Source organism: Aegilops tauschii, chromosome 6, assembly GCF_002575655.3.
Source record: "Aegilops tauschii subsp. strangulata cultivar AL8/78 chromosome 6, Aet v6.0, whole genome shotgun sequence".
Lineage (NCBI taxonomy): Eukaryota > Viridiplantae > Streptophyta > Magnoliopsida > Poales > Poaceae > Aegilops > Aegilops tauschii.
The window spans coordinates 186,383,999-186,404,319 of NC_053040.3; the positions used below are offsets into that span (position 1 = coordinate 186,383,999).

At 42.1% G+C, this 20,321-nt stretch overlaps 1 protein-coding gene across 1 annotated transcript; it reads right to left on the reverse strand.

Annotated features, from left to right (window-relative positions):
- Positions 1-14,388: 14,388 nt before the first annotated feature.
- On the reverse strand, positions 14,389-15,543 carry LOC109740393 (transcription factor BHLH6). Its single transcript, XM_073501877.1, has 2 exons — positions 15,112-15,543; positions 14,389-14,433 (listed from the first exon to the last, which is right to left on the reverse strand). Exons 1-2 carry the CDS (start codon positions 15,541-15,543, stop codon positions 14,389-14,391), a joined length of 477 nt encoding a protein of 158 aa, XP_073357978.1.
- Positions 15,544-20,321: the final 4,778 nt, after the last annotated feature.

Here is a 20,321-nt window from a genome sequence, read left to right on the forward strand (position 1 = left end):
TGTTAATCCTTTATGCATCTTATCTTGCTTTGTTTGACGGTAGCATTATAAGATGATCCTTCACTAAATTATCAAAGTATAAGTGTTCTCCCTGAGTATGCACCGTTGCGAAAGTTCTTCGTGCTGAGACATCACGTGATGATCGGGTGTGATAGGCTCTACGTTCAAATACAACGGGTGCAAAACAGTTGCACACGCGGAATACTCAGGTTGAACTTGACGAGCCTAGCATATAACAGATATGGCCTCGGAACACGGAGACCGAAAGGTCGAGCGTGAATCATATAGTAGATATGATCAACATAGTGATGTTCACCGTTGAAACTACTCCATCTCACGTGATGATCGGACATGGTTTAGTTGATATGGATCACGTGATCACTTAGAAGATTAGAGGGATGTCTATCTAAGTGGGAGTTCTTAAGTAATATGATTAATTGAACTTAAATTTATCATGAACTTAGTCCTGATAGTATTTTGCGAATTATGTTGTAGATCAATAGCTCGCGTTGTTGCTTCCCTGTGTTTATTTTTGATATGATTCCTAGAGAAAATTATGTTGAAAGATGTTAGTAGCAAAGATGCGGATTGGATCCGTGATCTGAGGATTATCCTCATTGCTGCACAGAAGAATTATGTCCTTGATGCACCGCTAGGTGACAGACCTATTGCAGGAGCAGATGCAGACGTTATGAACGTTTGGCTAGCTCAATATGATGACTACTTGATAGTTTAGTGCACCATGCTTAACGGCTTAGAATCGGGACTTTAAAGACGTTTTGAACGTCATGGACCATATGAGATGTTCCAGGAGTTGAAGTTAATATTTCAAGCAAATATCCGAGTTGAGAGATATGAAGTCTCCAACAAGTTCTATAGCTAAAAGATGGAGGAGAATCGCTCAACTAGTGAGCATGTGCTCAGATTGTCTGGGTACTACAATCGCTTGAATCAAGTGGGAGTTAATCTTCCAGATAAAATAGTGATTGACAGAATTCTCTAGTCACCGTCACCAAGTTAGTAGAACTTCGTGATGAACTATAGAATGCAAGGGATGACGAAAGTAATTCCCGAGCTCTTCGTGATGCTGAAATCGACGAAGGTAGAAATCAAGAAAAACATCAAGTGTTGATGGTTGACGAGACCACTAGTTTCAAGAAAAGGGCAAAGGGAAGAAGGGGAACTTCAAGAAGAACGGCAAGCAAGTTGCTGCTCAAGTGAAGAAGCCTAAGTCTGGTCCTAAGCCTGAGACTAAGTGCTTCTACTGCAAAGGGACTGGTCACTGGAAACGGAACTACCCCAACTATTTGGTGGATAAGAAGGATGGCAAAGTGAACAAAGGTATATTGGATATACATGTTATTGATGTGTACTTTACTAGTGTTTATAGCAACCCCTCGGTATTTGATACTGGTTCAGTTGCTAAGAGTAGTAACTCGAAACGGGAGTTGCAGAATAAACAGAGACTAGTAAAAAGGCGAGGTGACGATGTGTGTTGGAAGTACTTCCAAGATTGATATAATCATCATCGCACACTCCCTGTACTTTCGGGATTAGTGTTGAAACTAAATAAGTGTTATTTGGTGTTTGCGTTGAGCATGAATATGATTTGATCATGTTTATTGCAATACGGTTATTCATTTAAGTTAGAGAACAATTGTTGTTCTGTTTACATGAATAAAAACCTTCTATGGTCATACACACCAACGAAAATGGTTTGTTGGATCTCGATCATAGTGATACACATATTCATAATATTGAAGCCAAAAGATGCAAAGTTAATAATGATAGTGCAACTTATTTGTGGCACTGCCGTTTAGGTCATATTGGTGTAAAGCGCATGAAGAAACTCCATACTGATGGGATTTTGGAATCAATTGATTATGAATCACTTGATGCTTGCGAACCATCCCTCATGGGCAAGATGACTAAAACGCCGTTCTCCGGAACTATGGAGAGAGCAACAGATTTGTTGGAAGTCATACATACAGATGTATGTGGTCCAATGAATATTGAGGCTCGTGGCGGATATTGTTATTTTCTCACCTTCACAGATGATTTGAGCAGATATGGGTATATCTACTTAATGAAACAGAAGTCTAAAACATTTGAAAAGTTCATATAATTTCAGAGTGAAGCGAAAATCATCGTAACAAGAAAATAAAGTTTCTACGATTTGATCGTGGAGAAGAGTATTTTTGTTATGAGTTTGGCCTTCATTTAAAACAATGTGAAATAGTTTCACTACTCACGCCACCTAGAACACCACGGTGTAATGGTGTGTCCGAACGTCGTAATCGTACTTTATTAGATATGGTGCGATATATGATGTATTTTACCGATCTACCACTATCGTTTTGGGGTTATGCATTAGAGACAGCTGCATTCACGTTAAATAGGGCACCATCAAAATCCGTTGAGACGACGCCTTATGAACTGAGGTTTAGCAAGAAACCAAAGTTGTCGTTTCTTAAAATTTGGGGTTGCGATGCTTATGTGAAAAGGTTTCATCATGATAAGCTCAAACCCAAATCGGAGAAATGTGTCTTCATAGGATACCCAAAGGAGACAGTTGGGTACACCTTCTATCACAGATCCGAAGGCAAGACATTCGTTGCTTAGTATGGATCCTTTCTAGAGAAGGAGTTTCTCTCGAAAGAAGTGAGTGCGAGGAAAGTAGAACTTGATGAGGTAACTATACCTGCTCCCTTATTGGAAAGTAGTTCATCACAGAAATCAGTTTCTGAGACACTTACACCAATTAGTGAGGAAGTTAATGATGATGATCATGAAACTTTAGATCAAGTTATTACTGAACCTCGTAGGTCAACCAGAGTAAGATCCGCACCAGAGTGGTACGGTAATCCTGTTCTGGAGGTTATGTTACTAGACCATGACGAACCTACGAACTATGAGGAAGCAATGGTGAGCCCAGATTCCGCAAAATGGCTTGAGGCCATGAAATCTGAGATGAGATCCATGTATGAGAACAAAGTGTGGACTTTGGTTGACTTGCCCGATGATCGGCAAGCAATTGAGAATAAATGGATCGTCAAGAGGAAGACGGCGCTGATAGTAGTGTTACTATCTACAAATCTAGAATTGTCGCAAAAGGTTTTTCGACAAGTTCAAGGTGTTGACTACGATGAGAGTTTCTCACTCGTATCTATGCTTAAGTCTGTCTGAATCATGTTAGCAATTGCCGCATTTTATGAAATATGGCAAATGGATAAACAAAACTGTATTCCTTAATGGATTTATTAAAGAAGAGTTGTATATGATGCAACCAGAAGGTTTTGTCAATCCTAAAGGTGCTAACAAAATATGCAAGCTCCAGCGATCCATCTATGGACTGGTGCAAGCATCTCGGAGTTGGAATATACACTTTGATAAGTTGATCAAAGGATATAGTGTTATACAGACTTGCGGTGAAGCCTGTATTTACAAGAAAGTGAGTGGGAGCACTACAACATTTCTGATAAGTATATGTGAATGACATATTGTTGATCGGAAATAATGTAGAATTATCCTGCAAAGCATAAAGGAGTGTTTGAAAGAAGTTTTTCAAAGAAAGACCTCGGTGAAGCTGCTTACATATTGAGCATCAAGATCTATAGAGATAGATCAAGACGCTTGATAAGTTTTTTCAATGAGTACATACCTTAACAAGATTTTGAAATAGTTCAAAATAGAACAGTCAAAGAAAAGAGTTTCTTGCCTGTGTTACATGGTGTGAAATTGAGTAAGACTCAAAGCCCGACCACGGCAGAAGATAGAAAGAGAATGAAAGTCATTCCCTATGCCTTGGCCATAGGTTCTATAAAGTATGCCATGCTGTGTACCAGATCTATTGTATACCCTACACTGATTTTGGCAAGGGAGTACAATAGTGATCTAGGAGTAGATCACTGGACAGCGGTCAAAATTATCCTTAGTGGAATAAGGAAATGTTTCTCAATTATGGAAGTGACAAAAGGTTCGTCGTAAAGGGTTACGTCGATGCAAGTTTTGACACTAAATCTAGATGACTCTAAGTCTCGGTCTAGATACATATTGAAAGTGGGAGCAATTAGCTAGAGTAGCTCCGTGCAGAGCATTGTAGACATAGAAATTTGCAAAATACTTACGGATCTGAATGTGACAGACCCGTTGACTAAAATTATCTCACAATCAAAACATGATCACACCTTAGTACTCTTTGGGTGTTAATCACATAGCGATGTGAACTAGATTATTGACTCTAGTAAACCCTTTGAGTGTTGGTCACATAGAGATGTGAACTATGGGTGTTAATCACATGGTGATGTGAATTATTGATGTTAAATCACATGGCGATGTGAACTAGATTATTGACTCTAGTGCAAGTGGGAGACTGAAGGAAATATGCCCTAGAGGCAATAATAAAGTATTATTTATTTCCTTGTATCATGATAAATGTTTATTATTCATGCTAGAATTGTATTAACCGGAAACATAATACATGTGTGAATATATAGACAAACAGAGTGTCACTAGTATGCCTCTACTTGACTAGCTTGTTAATCAAAGATGGGTATGTTTCCTAACCATAGATATAAGTTGTCATTTGATTAACGAGATCACCTCATTAGGAGAATGACGTGATTGACTTGACCCATTCCGTTAGCTTAGCACTCGATCGTTTAGTATGTTGCTATTGCTTTCTTCATGACTTATACATGTTCCTATGACTATGAGATTATGCAACTCCCGTTTACCGGAGGAACACTTTGTGTGCTACCAAACGTCACAACGTAAATGGGTGATTATAAAGGTGCTCTACAGGTGTCTCCAAAGGTACTTGTTGGGTTGGCGTATTTCGAGATTAGGATTTGTCACTCCAATTGTCGGAGAGGTATCTCTGGGCCCACTCGGTAATGCACATCACTATAAGCCTTGCAAGCATTGTGACTAATGAGTTAGTTGCGGGATGATGTGTTACGAAAAGAGTAAAGAGACTTGCCGGTAACGAGATTGAACTAGGTATTGAGATACCGACGATCAAATCTCGGGCAAGTAACATACCGGTGACAAAGGGAACAACGTATGTTGTTATGCGGTCTGACCGATAAAGATCTTCGTAGAATATGTGGGAGCCAATATGGGCATCCAGGTCCCGCTATTGGTTATTGACCGGAGACGTGTCTCGGTCATGTCTACATAGTTCTCGAACCCGTAGGGTCCGCACGCTTAACGTTACGATGACAGTTTTATTGAGTTTTGATGTACCGAAGGAGTTCGGAGTCCCGGATGAGATCGGGGACATGACGAGGAGTCTCGAAATGGCCGAGACGTAAAAATCTATATATTGGACGACTATATTCGGACTTCGGAAAGGTTCCGAGTGATTCAGGTATTTTTCGGAGTACCGGAGAGTTACGGGAATTCGTATTGGGCCTTAATGGGCCATACGGGAAAGGAGAGAAAGGCCTCAAAAGGTGGCCGCACCCCTCCGCATGATGTGGTCCGAATTGGACTAGGGAAGGGGGGCGCACCCTTCCTTCTTTCTCCTTCCCCCTTCCCTTCTCCTACTCCCACAAGGAAAGGAGGAGTCCTACTCCCGGTGGGAGTAGGACTCCCCCCTATGGCGCGCCTCTCCCCTTGGCCGGCTGCCTCCCCCTTGCTCCTTTATAAACGGGGGCAGGGGGCACCCCAGAGACACAACAATTGATCCTTGAGATCTCTTAGCCGTGTGCGGTGCCCCCTCCACCATATTACACCTCGATAATACCGTTGCGGAGCTTAGGCGAAGCCCTGCGACGGTGGAACATCATCATCGTCACCACGCCGTCGTGCTGACGAAACTCTCCCTCAACACTCGGCTGGATCGGAGTTCGAGGGACGTCATCGAGCTGAACGTGTGTAGAACTCGGAGGTGCCGTGCGTTCGGTACTTGATCGGTCGGATCGTGAAGACGTATGACTACATCAACCGCGTTGTGATAACGCTTCCGCTTTCGGTCTACGAGGGTACGTGGACAACACTCTCCCCTCTCGTTGCTATGCATCACCATGATCTTGCGTGTGCGTAGGATTTTTTTTGAAATTACTACGTTCCCTAACAGAACTTAGTACTTGATAGTATTTTGCTTGTCTATGTTGTTGTAGATAGATGGTCCGTGCTGTTGTTCCGTTGAATTTTAATGCGTTCCTTGAGAAAGCAAAGTTGAAAGATGATGGTAGCAATTACACGGACTGGGTCCGTAACTTGAGGATTATCCTCATTGCTGCACAGAAGAATTACGTCCTGGAAGCACCGCTAGGTGCCAGACCTGCTGCAGGAGCAACACCGGATGTTATGAACGTGGCAGAGCAAAGCTGATGACTACTCGATAGTTCAGTGTGCCATGCTTTACGGCTTATAACCGGGACTTCAACGACGTTTTGAACGTCATGGAGCATATGAGATGTTCCAGGAGTTGAAGTTAATATTTCAAGCAAATGCCCGGATTGAGAAATATGAAGTCTCCAATAAGTTCTACAGCTGCAAGATGGAGGAGAATAGTTTTGTCAGTGAGCATATACTCAGAATGTCTGGGTATAACAATTACTTGATTCAACTGGGAGTTAATCTTCTGGATGATAGTGTCATTGACAGAATTCTTCAATCACTGCCACCAAGCTACAAGAGCTTCGTGATGAACTATAATATGCAAGGGAGGATAAGACAATTCCCGAGCTCTTCGCAATGCTAAAGGCTGCGGAGTAGAAATCAAGAAGGAGCATCAAGTGTTGATGGTCAACAAGACCACCAGTTTCAAGAAAAAGGGTAAAGGGAAGAAGAAGGGGAACTTCAAAAAGAAAGGGAAACAAGTTGCTGCTCAGGAGAAGAAACCCAAGTCTGGACCTAAACCTGAGACTGAGTGCTTCTACTGCAAACAGACTGGTCACTGGAAGCGGAACTGCCCCAAGTATTTGGCGGATAAGAAGGATGGCAAGGTGAACAAAGGTATATGTGATATACATGTTATTGATGTGTACCTTACTAGAGCTCGCAGTAGCACCTGGGTATTTGATACTGATTATGTTGCTAATATTTGCAACTCGAAACAGGGACTACGGATTAAGCGAAGACTGGCTAAGGACGAGGTGACGATGCGCGTGGGAAATGGTTCCAAAGTCGATGTGATCGCCGTCGGCATACTACCTCTACATCTACCTTCGGGATTAGTTTTAGACCTGAATAATTGTTATTTGGTGCCAGCGTTGAGCATGAACATTATATCTGGATCTTGTTTGATGCGAGACGGTTATTCATTTAAATCTGAGAATAATGGTTGTTCTATTTATATGAGTAATATCTTTTATGGTCATGCACGCTTGAAGAGTGGTCTATTTTTGTTGAATCTTGATAGTAGTGATACACATATTCATAATGTTGAAGCCAAAAGATGCAGAGTTGATAATGATAGTGCAACTTATTTGTGGCACTGTCGTTTGGGTCATATTGGTGTAAAGCGCATGAAGAAACTCCATACTGATGGACTTTTGGAATCACTTGGTACTTGCGAACCATGCCTCATGGGCAAGATGACTAAAACGCCGTTCTCCGGAACAATGGAGCGAGCAACAGATTTATTGGAGATCATACATACTGATGTATGTGGTCCAATGAATATTGAGGCTCGCGGCTGGTATCGTTATTTTCTCACCTTCACAGATGATTTGAGCAGATATGGGTATATCTACTTAATGAAACATAAGTCTGAAACATTTGAAAAGTTCAAAGAATTTTCGAGTGAAGTGGAAAATCATCGTAACAAGAAAATAAAGTTTCTACGATCTGATCGTGGAGGAGAATATTTGAGTTACGAGTTTGGTCTATATTTGAAACAATGCGGAATAGTTTCGCAACTCACGCCACCCGGAACACCACAGCGTAATGGTGTGTCCGAATGTCGTAATCATACTTTACTAGATATGGTGCGATCTATGATGTCTCTTACTAATTTACCGCTATTGTTTTGGGGTTATGCTCTAGAGACGGCTGCATTCACGTTAAATAGGGCACCATCTAAATCCGTTGAGACGATGCCTTATGAACTGTGGTTTGGCAAGAAACCAAAGTTGTCGTTTCTTAAAGTTTGGGGCTGTGATGCTTATGTGAAAAAGCTTCAACCTGATAAGCTCGAACCCAAATCGGAGAAATGTGTCTTCATAGGATACCCAAAGGAAACTGTTGGGTTCACCTTCTATCACAGATCCGAAGGCAAGATATTCGTTGCTAAGAATGGATCCTTTCTAGAGAAGGAGTTTCTCTCGAAAGAAGTGAGTGGGAGGAAAGTAGAACTTGATGAGGTAACTGTACCTGCTCCCTTGTTGAAAAGTAGTTCATCACAGAAACCGGTTCCTGTGACATCTAAACCAATTAGTGAGGAAGCTAATGGTGATGATCATGAAACTTCAGATCAAGTTACTACCGAACCTCGTAGGTCAACCAGAGTAAGATCCGCACCAGAGTGGTACGGTAATCCTGTTCTGGAAGTCATGTTACTAGACCATGACGAACCTATGAATTATGAGGAAGCGATGATGAGCCCAGATTCCGCAAAATGGCTTGAAGCCATGAAATCTGAGATGGGATCCATGTATGAGAACAAAGTGTGGACTTTGGTTGACTTGCCCGATGATCGGCAAGCCATCGAGAATAAATGGATCTTCAAGAGGAAGACAGATGCTGACGGTAATGTTACTGTCTACAAAGCTCGACTTGTTGCGAAAGGTTTTCGACAAGTTCAAGGAGTTGACTACGATGAGACCTTCTCACCCGTAGCGATGCTTAAGTCCGTCCGAATCATGTTAGCTATTGCTGCATTTTACGATTATGAAATTTGGCAAATTGATGTAAAGACTGCATTCCTGAATGGATTTCTGGAAGAGGAGTTGTATATGATGCAACCTGAAGGTTTTATCGATCCAAAATGTGCTAACAAAGTGTGCAAGCTCCAGCAGTCCATTTATGGACTGGTGCAAGCCTCTCGGAGTTGGAATAAATGTTTTGATAGTGTGATCAAAGCATATGGTTTTATACAGACTTTTGGAGAAGCCTGTATTTACAAGAAAGTGAGTGGGAGCTCTGTAGCATTTCTAATATTATATGTGGATGACATATTGTTGATTGGAAATAATATAGAATTTCTGTATAGCATAAAAGGATACTTGAATAAGAGTTTTTCAATGAAGGACCTCGGTGAAGCTGCTTACATATTGGGCATCAAGTTCTATAGAGATAGATCAAGACGCTTGATAGGACTTTCACAAAGCACATACCTTGACAAAGTTTTGAAAAAGTTCAAAATGGATCAAGCAAAGAAAGGGTTCTTGCCTGTGTTACAAGGTGTGAAGTTGAGTCAGAATCAATGCCCGACCACTGCAGAAGATAGAGAGAAAGTGAAAAATGTTCCCTATGCTTCAGCCATAGGCTCTATCATGTATGCAATGCTGTGTACCAAACCTGATGTGCGCCTTGCTATTAGTTTAGCAGGGAGGTACCAAAGTAATCCAGGAGTGGATCACTGGACAGCGGTCAAGAACATCCTGAAATACCTGAAAAGGACTAAGGATATGTTTCTCGTTTATGGAGGTGACAAAGAGCTCGACGTAAATGGTTACGTCGATGCAATCTTTGACACTGATCCGGACGATTCTAAATCGCAAACCAGATACGTGTTTATATTGAACGGTGGAGCTTTCAGTTGGAGCAGTTCTAAACAAAGCGCCGTGGCGGGATCTACGTGTGAAGCGGAGTACATTGCTGCTTCGGAAGCAGCAAATGAAGGAGTCTGGATGAAGGAGTTCATATCCGATCTAGGTGTCATACCTAGTGCATCGGGTCCAATGAAAATCTTTTGTGACAATACTGGTGCAATTGCCTTGGCAAAGGAATCCAGATTTCACAAGAGAAACAAGCACATCAAGACGCTTCAACTCCATCCGGGATCAAGTCCAGGTGGGAGACATAGAGATTTTCAAGATACATACGGATCTGAATGTTGCAGACCCGTTGACTAAGCCTCTTCCGCGAGCAAAACATGATCAGCACCAAGGCTCCATGGGTGTTACAATCATTACTGTGTAATCTGGATTATTGACTCTAGTGCAAGTGGGAGACTGAAGGAAATATGCCCTAGAGGCAATAATAAAGTTATTATTTATTTCCTCGTATCATGATAAATGTTTATTATTCATGCTAGAATTGTAATAACCGGAAACATAATACATGTGTGAATACATAGACAAACATAGTGTCACTAGTATGCCTCTACTTGACTAGCTCGTTAATCGAAGATGGTTGAGTTTCCTAACCATGGACATGAGTTGTCATTTGATTAACTGGATCACATCATTAGGAGAATGATGTGATTGACTTGACCCATTCCGTTAGCTTAACACTTGATCGTTTAGTATGTTGCTGTTGCTATCTTTCATGACTTATACATGTTCCTATGACTATGAGATTATGCAACTCCCGTTTACCGGAGGAACACTTTGTGTGCTACCAAACGTCACAACGTAAATGGGTGATTATAAAGGTACTCTACAGGTGTCTCCGAAGGTACTTCTTGAGTTGGCATATATCGAGATTAGGATTTGTCACTCCGATTGTCGGAGAGGTATCTCTGGGCCCACTCGGTAATACACATCACTATAAGCCTTGCAAGCATTTTAACTAATGAGTTAGTTGCGGGATGATGTATTACGGAATGAGTAAAGAGACTTGCCGGTAACGAGATTGAACTAGGTATTGAGATACCGACGATCGAATCTCGGGCAAGTAACATACCGATGACAAAGGGGACAATGTATGTTGTTATTTGGTTTGACCGATAAAGATCTTCGTAGAATATGTGGGAGCCAATATGTGCACGCTTAAAGTTCGGTGACGATCAGTATTATGAATTTTTGTGTTTTGATGTACCAAAGGTAGTTCGGAGTCCCGGATATGATCACGGACATGACGAGGAGTCTCGAAATGGTCGAGACGTAAAGATCGATATATTGGACGACTATATTCGGAAACCGGAAGTGTTCCGGGTGGTTTATGAGAATACCGGAATGCCGGAGGGTTACCGGAACCCCCCCCCCCCCCGGGAGAAAAAGTGGGCCTTATGGGCCTTAGTGGAGAGAGAGGGCTGGCCTAGGGCAGGCCGCGCGCCCCTCCCCCTCTGGTCTGAATTGGACTAGGAGAGGGGGGGAGCGGCGCCCCCCTTTCCTTCTCCCTCTCCCCCTTCCTTTCCCCCTCCTAGTAGGAGTAGGAAAGAGGGGAGTCCTACTCCTACTAGGAGGAGGACTCCTCCTCCTGGCGCGCCCACAAGGGGCCGGCCGGCCTCCCCCTTGCTCCTTTATATACGGGGGCAGGGGGGCACCTCTAGACACACAAGTTGATCTATTGATCTCTCCCAGCCGTGTGCGGTGCCCCCTCCACCATAATCCACCGCGGTCATATCGTAGCAGTGCTTAGGCGAAGCCCTGCGTCGGTAGCAACATCATCACCGTCATCACGCCGTCGTGCTGACGGAACTCTCCCGTGAAGCTCTGCTGGATCGGAGTTCGCGGGACGTCATCGAGCTGAACGTGTGCTGAACTCGGAGGTGCCGTACGTTCGGTACTTGGATCAGTCGGATCGTGAAGACGTACGACTACATCAACCGTGTTGTGCTAACGCTTCCGCTTTCGGTCTACGAGGGTACGTGGCCAACACTCTCCCCTCTCGTTGCTATGCATCACCATGATCTTGCGTGTGTGTAGGATTTTTTTTTAAAATTTCTGCGTTCCCCAACACACCACCCCCGATACGTCTCTGTCGTGCAACACCTCAAGTGTGAACCTCGAGGGTGATTCCTCCTAAGTTCACCTTGACGATCACATCAGGTGGATTCCATCAAGGGTGATTTCTCGGATTCCCCCTTGATGTTGTGGACACAGGGTTACCTGTACTTTACTTGAGACATTGTTGAGTCAGGTCGGCCCTGAGGGGTACCCGCGAGTTGATGTGAAATTCAGGCGGGCCAGGAGAGCACCCGCGAGATAATTACGAGGCACGGCCAGACAAGTAGACCGCCCTAGTGAGAGGGTTGGGCCTGGCCCTTGCCGTATTTCCTTGAGACGGGCGATAGGTTCACATGATCGTGAGTCTCTGCTCGTCTCCGCGAGCTCCTAATGCACTAAACGTTTAGGTATTTTGATCTGAGTTGGCCACCGGCCTAAACGCACTAACCGCCACGCGGGAACAGATATGGGCACTCGGCATCGTACGTTTCTTCCGAAAACTCTGTCAGACGTCCAGTTCAGCATTGCGGCACGGCCTGGTCGGCGCCCCACAGGTGGTGTCCTGGATCGCCCTGCGCGCAACGACCTGGAGTGCAATGGGCGATGGGCCCAAGACCCCGGAGCACTTAGGATGTAGACCGACGGGGACCTCTCTACGGAGCCTGGATAGGACTATGACGTGTTGATCTTCCGATGAATTGTGGCTAACCGTTTTTCCACTAGTAAAATTAGAATCCAAAACAAAAGCAAAAGTGTTTAGAAATGTAGATGCGTTTGAGACGTATCAGTTGTTCGGGTTGCACTTGTTTACTTCAACTTTATGAACCTCATGAGAAATCATGGTTATAATGGAGTGGAATTCTATGCAACAATCGTATATATGAAACAATGAAATGAGAGAGATGAATTTGAATATGTGTTTGTGATACGTCATGTCATGATCAGTGATAAATCGTGTGATAGTCTTGCTGTAGATTTTGATTGCAAGGATAACCACAAGCATATAAATTAGCACTGAATTAGACAATCTCCTATAACAATAAACTCCCTAGTTTTAAAGAGCCCACATTCAATTGAGATCTCCAATTAGGATTAGGCCACCTGATTTTGACCGAGTCAACAATTTCTCAAAGCTTTCCCATTCAATTTTTTAATACTATACTTCCTTAATTTTTAAGGCCTCATAATTAATTAATGTTTTCAATTTAGAATTAGTTCAACTCAGTGAACAATACTAAGCTCCCTAATTTTTTTTAGGTGTCACAATCAATTGAGGTCTTCAATTGAAATTTGCCAACCGATTTTAACCGGTTCAACAATTTCTCAAAGCTCCCCGTTTCATTTATTTTATAATACTATACACTATGCTTCTTAATTTTTAAGGCATCACAATTAATTAATGTCTACAATTTAAATGGGCCACTCGACTTTGACCGGGTCAACAATTTCTCAAAGCTCTCCCATTCATTTCTTTTTTAGTACTATACACTATGCTTCCTAATTTTTAAGGCATCACAATTAATTGATGTCTACAATTTAGAATTTGGTCACTCGATTTTGACCGGGACAACAATTTCTCAAGGAGCTCTCCCATTCAATTATTTTAATTCATTATATTCCCTAATTTTGAAGCTCTTTATTCGATTGAGGCATTCAATTTTAGATTTGGTTTACTATTTTGATCGGGCCAATGATTTTTCAAATCCATCAGCAACAACCGGCCTATAGAAACATATCAATCTCACGCACCCTCCCACCACCTTAGAGTCAAAAAAATTTAAAAAAATAATGACATCCACAAAATTTAAAAAATGTGGAAATTCATTTTATGATGAATCTAACTATATCGGTTTGATATTAGGATTTTGAAATATTTATCTATAAATTTGGTCAAACTTAAAAATGTTTGACTTTTCAAAAATTTAATACACCTTGTATTTTGAAACAGAGTGGCCATTTTTTTAAGATACTGAACAATATCAACGGCGCAGTAAAGCACGCCCAATTCTTCTAGTTAATATGAATATCCATGCAAAAGCTGGTCCAATGGTCGCAGAAAGATCACTGCTAGAGATATGCATGCACAAAATTAGCCTTGAGATCTTCGCCAGCTATGGAGATTCAGAGTTGAATTAAGTGCTAATTTTGACTTTGAAAGACGCATGCCACTGAATATCAACCTTGGACCAAAATCTGCTCATTCGTATATCCTAGCTGATTAGGGGCAAATAATAGTCCAAGGTTGTCTCTGAAAGACGCATGCCACTGAATATCAGTTGTCCTTGAAGCTTTTGATTACCGCCAAACTGCAGATCGCTCCGAGGCTACCACAGAAAGGGTCCAGGTGAATCCTAATGCTTGGCATTGACAGTATCTAATTTGGTGAAGAAACGTATTAGTAGCTCTGAAAAGGCAAAGGCAGATGAGTTGACGACATGATTCTCAGAAAAGTAGTAGATGTTGGATGTTGATATTATATACATTTGTCACTTTGTAAGCAGGCAGCTGGTAGTTGAGTTGGTTGGTTGACTGGAATCCAATCTAGCTTGTGTGCTCACAAGTGGAGTTTGCTTGATTGTAAGTCGCAGCCTGAATGCTACTCCTACATGGCTTTAGTTTCAGAATTTTGTGCTGTTTTTGCTGTTGTCTGGAATTTAAAGTTAAAACACATTACGGAATGCGAGCCATGAAAAGACATAAATTCAGTTATGAATAGTGACATTACTATTTGGCACTATCCAATACTGGGTTTTTTTTCATAGCTCACATCCTGCAATGCGTTTGAACTTGAAATTTTGCATAGCTATAGAATATCACCCTTTTAACATCCCATGTTTTTTTGAAACTTAAAAACTTCATTTTCACGGGGTTTTCACCGTTTTCCACTGTTGGTTTCCATATGATATTCCCCTCTGTGAGAATTGACACATGATAGAGAAAAGAAGAACACTCTAGTTGTAAGAGCATCTCTAGCTAATCCCCTAAAATATAGAGAAGTAAACGGCTGAGTAAAGTTAGTGGAGTAAACTTTTACTCCTCTAAGTTTTGGTCGTTTCTAGCTAGCCGATCCCCTATACTTAGTGGAGTAAAATTGTATTTGGCTCATACATTTCATCGAACACTTGCTATGCGCCTCCGCGGCTTGCGGCGACCATGGTGACCATGCCAGCAACACCAGAGAGCACGTCGAACATGCCTGTGGAGGTCACGTGTGTCGTCGCCAGCAACATCGGAGAGCGCGTAAACCAAGTAGAAACAGAACCATCGGATGGCATCGAGCGGAAGAGCTATTGCTGATGAATTGTGGAGGGCGACGACGAGGTACCTTGACGAAGAGGGTGTGCATGCTGCAGTCGGAGATGGAGGTGATATTGGCGATGATTACCATGGGACAGAGCTCCTCGAGCGCGCTGCATACCTTGGTCATGGCGCCACGCTTCTTGCTGCACGTCATGCTCACCACCAGCAGCTTCTCGCTCACCTCTGGCACGCGAAGCTCCAGGACCTCCACGGGCAGCGACGTCACTACTACTGCCGCGGCGAGCAAGGCATCGTTCATGGACGTAATAGATACGGCGCGCTTCACCTTCTTCCTCTGTGCTGAGGAGACCTGCTCCACGGATAGGCCGTCGCCATAGTTATCCTTAGCACCGGCGGCGGACTCGAGCACGGAAACCTCGACCTCCATATGCCGCTCCCCTGCCTGTAAATGTTGGATGTACTCTATCGCGTCCTTGATGATCGAGGCCTTGTCCATCTGCAACGACGAGGGCACTGGATATGTTGTTGTGTTTCAGCCGTGCAGACTGGGATGCTTGCGCTCACCTTGGTGATGTTGGGCACGGCGCTGAGGTCATCGGGGGAGGGGTTGTGGCTGAGGTTAAGGGTGGTCGCGGAGTGGGGACGATGCAGTCGTAAGGAGAGGTCACAACTTTTACTCCACAGGTGGAGGGAGGTGAAAATTTAGGATTTCACGGTGTGGGGGAGTAAAAGTTTTCATGTAACAATCTTACAAGTTCGGTTAGGTCTGCTTTATAGTAAAACTTAATTTTACTTCTCTATAATTTTTTAGGATCGGCTAGAAATTCAATAAGTTGTACGGCAGACTAGAAGCAAAAAACATAGGGCCGATCTCGGTTATGTTTACCGGGTCCGGTCGGAGTTGATAGGCACTAGATACCGCGCAGCGGTTTCCTGACCCAGAGTCAGATCCCAGGGAATATGGGATTCTCTACCAAAAGAAAGTGGTGCACTGAATAGTTGAATTAAAGATACACTGAACAGAGTCGGATCTAGGGAACATTAACTTAAAGATACACTGAATAGTTGATCATCACAACAGAAAAGAGCGCATTCGTTTATACCGTACGGTTTGATTACTTTGTCCATTTGAGCAAGGCATGTATTTATACACGAAAGCACAAGAACAAAAAATGGATTATACAAAGGGTTTATTTGCCATTTGTAGCTTTCATTGGTGACGACGAAGCTCGTCACCCTGTGGGTTGGACCCAGTCAGAAAGTCAACGGTGTGGTGGTGAGTGCACTGCCTGGTCATACAAAAGGCCTGACTCGTTTCAGCCTTGCAACTCACTCTTTTGCTAGATAAAGTTGTTAACTCGTTGATGGTGTTGTTTACGAGAGCTTCTATTTGGCGCGCTAAGCGGCGCGAGTACATTTCTTTTAGAGTCACAACGCACTTTATTGTATAAGTTCAATGTTTACATGAAAACATAAATGAGCAGGTGGTGCATCAAACCACACATGCTGACCTACATCGAGAGACGTAGCCATACGAGCTAGTCTATGAGGCTCTCCATTACACTTCGCGTTGTTCATGACTAAAACAACAAGCTCTAAATAATTTGCTTCGCTCTTTGATCTCTTGAAACACCATGCAATGTCCACCGAGGTTCTTTGGCACTTCAATTTCCCGTACAACTCTTAGATAGTCAGTAGCCACTTGTATTCTTTCGGCACATGTCCTCGCTTAACGCTAGTGCTTCTCGATAAGCTAGTGCCTCAAAGGTTTCTGCATCTGTGATGCCCTCAAATACAACTGCCCAGCCCCCTGGAAGCGCCCTTGTTCATCACGACGCACTGCCCCTATAGCCCCTCTGCATTGCATCTTTGCCACGACTCCATCAGCATTAATCTTGTAGTGTCATGTTGGTGGCGAAATCCAGCGAGGCATTGTCCTGATTATCGCATGTCTCGGCTTATCTAGCCCCTTAATATCCTCCAGATATCTGCTAATGAATAGATGCGTCGACATGCTCTAAAATCCGTGCTCATGAATAGCTCTGCGCCTTGCATATCATATTGCCCAAAATGTGACCAGTACCTCTACAAATTTCTCATTCGACAAGTTCTCGCTCATCCCGAATAACCATAGCTTTGCATCCGGTGTTTCATCCCCATATATTGGGAGAGAAGAATCATCATCTCGCAATGCCCACACGCTTTTTGCCATATTACACTCAAGCAGGGAGTGTCTCCATGTGTCGTTCGCCGCATTACACAGAGAACATACCGGTGTAGTGGTCATTTGCCTCTATCCTTGCACCTCCCCAATAGGCAATGGCGCTCTGGCTAGCCTCCATGCGAACATGCGAAGCTTTGGTGGGACTCTTGTGCGCCACACTTCTTTCAACCCTTCTTATCCTTTTCTGTATTTGAGTTCCCACTGTCGCCACGGAGCCAAGCCTCTCTCTCTAGCTTCATGTCAACCAAGAGCTTGTAACAAGATCGAACAGTAAAGATCCCGTGGCGATCATAATGCCATGCCCAGAAATCCTTCGAGTTTGAGTGACTTAACGGAATCTGTCGAACCACCTCTGTATCCATAGGCAACATATACGTGTTTAGCTTCTGAACATCCCATTATTTTGTCGTTGCTCTTATGAAATCGGATACCTTCTCCGGTGGGCTTGTTGCCGTTGCACAAATAGGCCAAAGCACAAAATCACGCGGCAACCAACAGTCCGCCCATGCATTAGTATCTTCCCCATCTTGTATGCTCCGGATCAACCCAATTTTAAGAAATTCATTTCCTTCATATATGGCACGCCATCTGCGGTGGCTGTGTGCCCACTTTCGCATCAAGAAATTCGGGAGCCAAACAGTAAACCGCCTTTAGTATCCGTGAAGTCAGTGATTCTTGATCTTGCAATATTCTCCTTGCCTGGCTAGCAACAAGAGGTTGAAAAGCTCCATGCCACGGAAGCTTAGGCCAGTCCATGTTTCCTTTATAGCGAAATCAACAGTAGTAGCGCGAGTACTATGCCTCCTTTATAGCGAGACCATCATTCGTCTCGCAATTGTTTTTCCTGCACAACGCGCCTATGGTTTGGCTCAATAGCGTGCACTCGTTTCGTTTGCTAGTCGGTCATTTGCTAATGTGTCCATTTCAGTTTTTTCTGTTTTCTTTTGTTTTTTGTTTGGTTTTCTTATTTCTTCTTCAGGTTTTTTGTTTTCTTTTTTTTCATTGGTTTTTTTATTCTTTGGTTTCTCTTTGTTCTTTCATGTTTTTCGTCGTGCTTTTTCTTTCTCATTTACTTTCATTTTTGGTGTTTTGTTTCTTTCCTAGTTTTTAACGGATCTTTTGTTTTTCCTTATTTCTTTATCGGCTTCCACTGCTTTTCATTCTTTTTGCATTTGTTTCTTTGCTTTTTTGGTTTTTATCTTATCTTTGGTTTCTTTTTCGCTTTTCATTGTTTTTCATTTTTCTTTCTTTCCTTTGGCTTTCCTTCTAAAATTTGTATGTGTCAAGAATAGTTTTCTAATACATGTTTAGTATATTTAAGTACAATTTTAATATTTTTATAATAAATGGTCAAAAAATTATATACAAATTTCTTAACATTTATTAATGGTTGATTAACATTTTAAAATACAAGATTAATATTTTTTAATACATGGACAAAAATTAGTACACATTTTAACATTTTCAAATGCTTGATTAATTTTTTCCGAATATAAGGTTAATATTTATTTAATAAATGGAGACCATTTTCCTATATACATTTAACATATTTCAATTTCTTGATTAACATGTTTCCAATACCCGCTTACTATTTTTTTCAAATTCTTAATTAATATTTTATAAATACATGATCAACTTTTTTACACACATTGTATATTCTTTGTATACATGAGAAATATTCTCTTTATAAACATTTAAAAAAATATGCTTTATTAATATTTTTCAAAAAATGTTTGACTTTTTTTAGCACATGTTCAACATTTTTCTATACATTATTTTTAAAATATGTGTTTAACAAGTTTCTTATATGCTTGATTAACATGTTTTCAATACATGATCAACTTTTTACACACATATTGTATACATTTTTCCTATACATGGGAAACATTTCCTTTATACACATTTAACTTTTTTCAATGCTTGGTTAACATTCTTTTAAAATATTATGTGAAAAACGTTGTTTATTAAGAATATTTGAAAGTATAAACAAAAGTAAAAAATGAAAACCAAAAACGTGAAAACAAACAAAAAAGAGGCCGTGGCATCCTGCGTGCCTGGCCCAGCCCATTTACTGTGGAGCCTGACGCGAGAGCACTCTAGGTTTCGGCGAACCCTATTTGATGCCCATGTGCGTCAAACTGCTGCAGCTTCGCTGAAGCGCACGCTGGTGGGCCGTCCAGTTCGCGGCAGAGCGTGCTGCCTGTTCGCTGCTTTGGTTTTTCTTTCGCTTTCTTTTGTTGCTTTTTTGTTTTGTTATATATTTATTTATATTTTCATGTCTAAAAAAAATTATTCGTCTTTTCTGTTTTTCCTTTCTAGTTCTTTTGCGTCATTTTTTAATATTCTTTCTAATGTTATCTTTCTTTTTTACATTAAGGAAATGTTTCATCGTGCATTTTCCATTAAATAGTAAATGTGCACGTGCCACGCACGTGTAATCTTAATCCAGCTTGAAGATATACCTGAATTTTCTTTAGAAAAGTAGCATAAAAAATGGTTTGTGCAAGCACCACCAGCGGCAGGTCCATCTCTTCCTTCAAATGGGTTGAAAATTGTACTAATCCAACGTAGTTAATGGTATATCAAGTGACCAGGGGAGGGAGCACATACCTTGTCCTCAGGCCGCTAAAAGAGAAATCCAAAAATCTAAGCACAATCCATTGAAATCAGCACACCGTATCCACTACCTAGGTGCTACCAAAAGTTTCATATCACTGTGTAACTTAGTTGTTTCATAGCGCACGTTGGTAATGAAGCTTAATAACTGTTGAATGCGTGCAAACAAGGATGCTTTTGGTTTAGTTTTACGAAGCATGATTTGGGTTCAATTTTTAATGCATACAGGCTGCTTTTCTGTTCAGTGAACGTGAATCTATCTTCTCCGGAAGAAATGAAGAAAGCAGAGATGAAAGACCTCTGGCCCGGTGGCTGTGTGTTTGACGGCGATGTGTCCCCTGATGGCGGCGCTGACGACCTAGGCCCGACGGAGAGGGACGGATAGGCAGTCTAGGTAGTGTCCATAATGGTCTGACGGCCCGACGCCAACGGAC

What these genes read in the sequence shown, in the direction of transcription:
- LOC109740393 (XM_073501877.1), bottom strand. Translation starts at nt 15,543, where the DNA reads ATGGACAAGGCCTCGATCATCAAGGACGCGATAGAGTACATCCAACAT. An exon ending in TGCACACCCTCTTCGTCAAG is followed by an intron (nt 14,434 to 15,111) that starts GTACCTCGTCGT and finishes TTTAAATTCCAG; the next exon opens with ACAACAGCAAAAACAGCACA.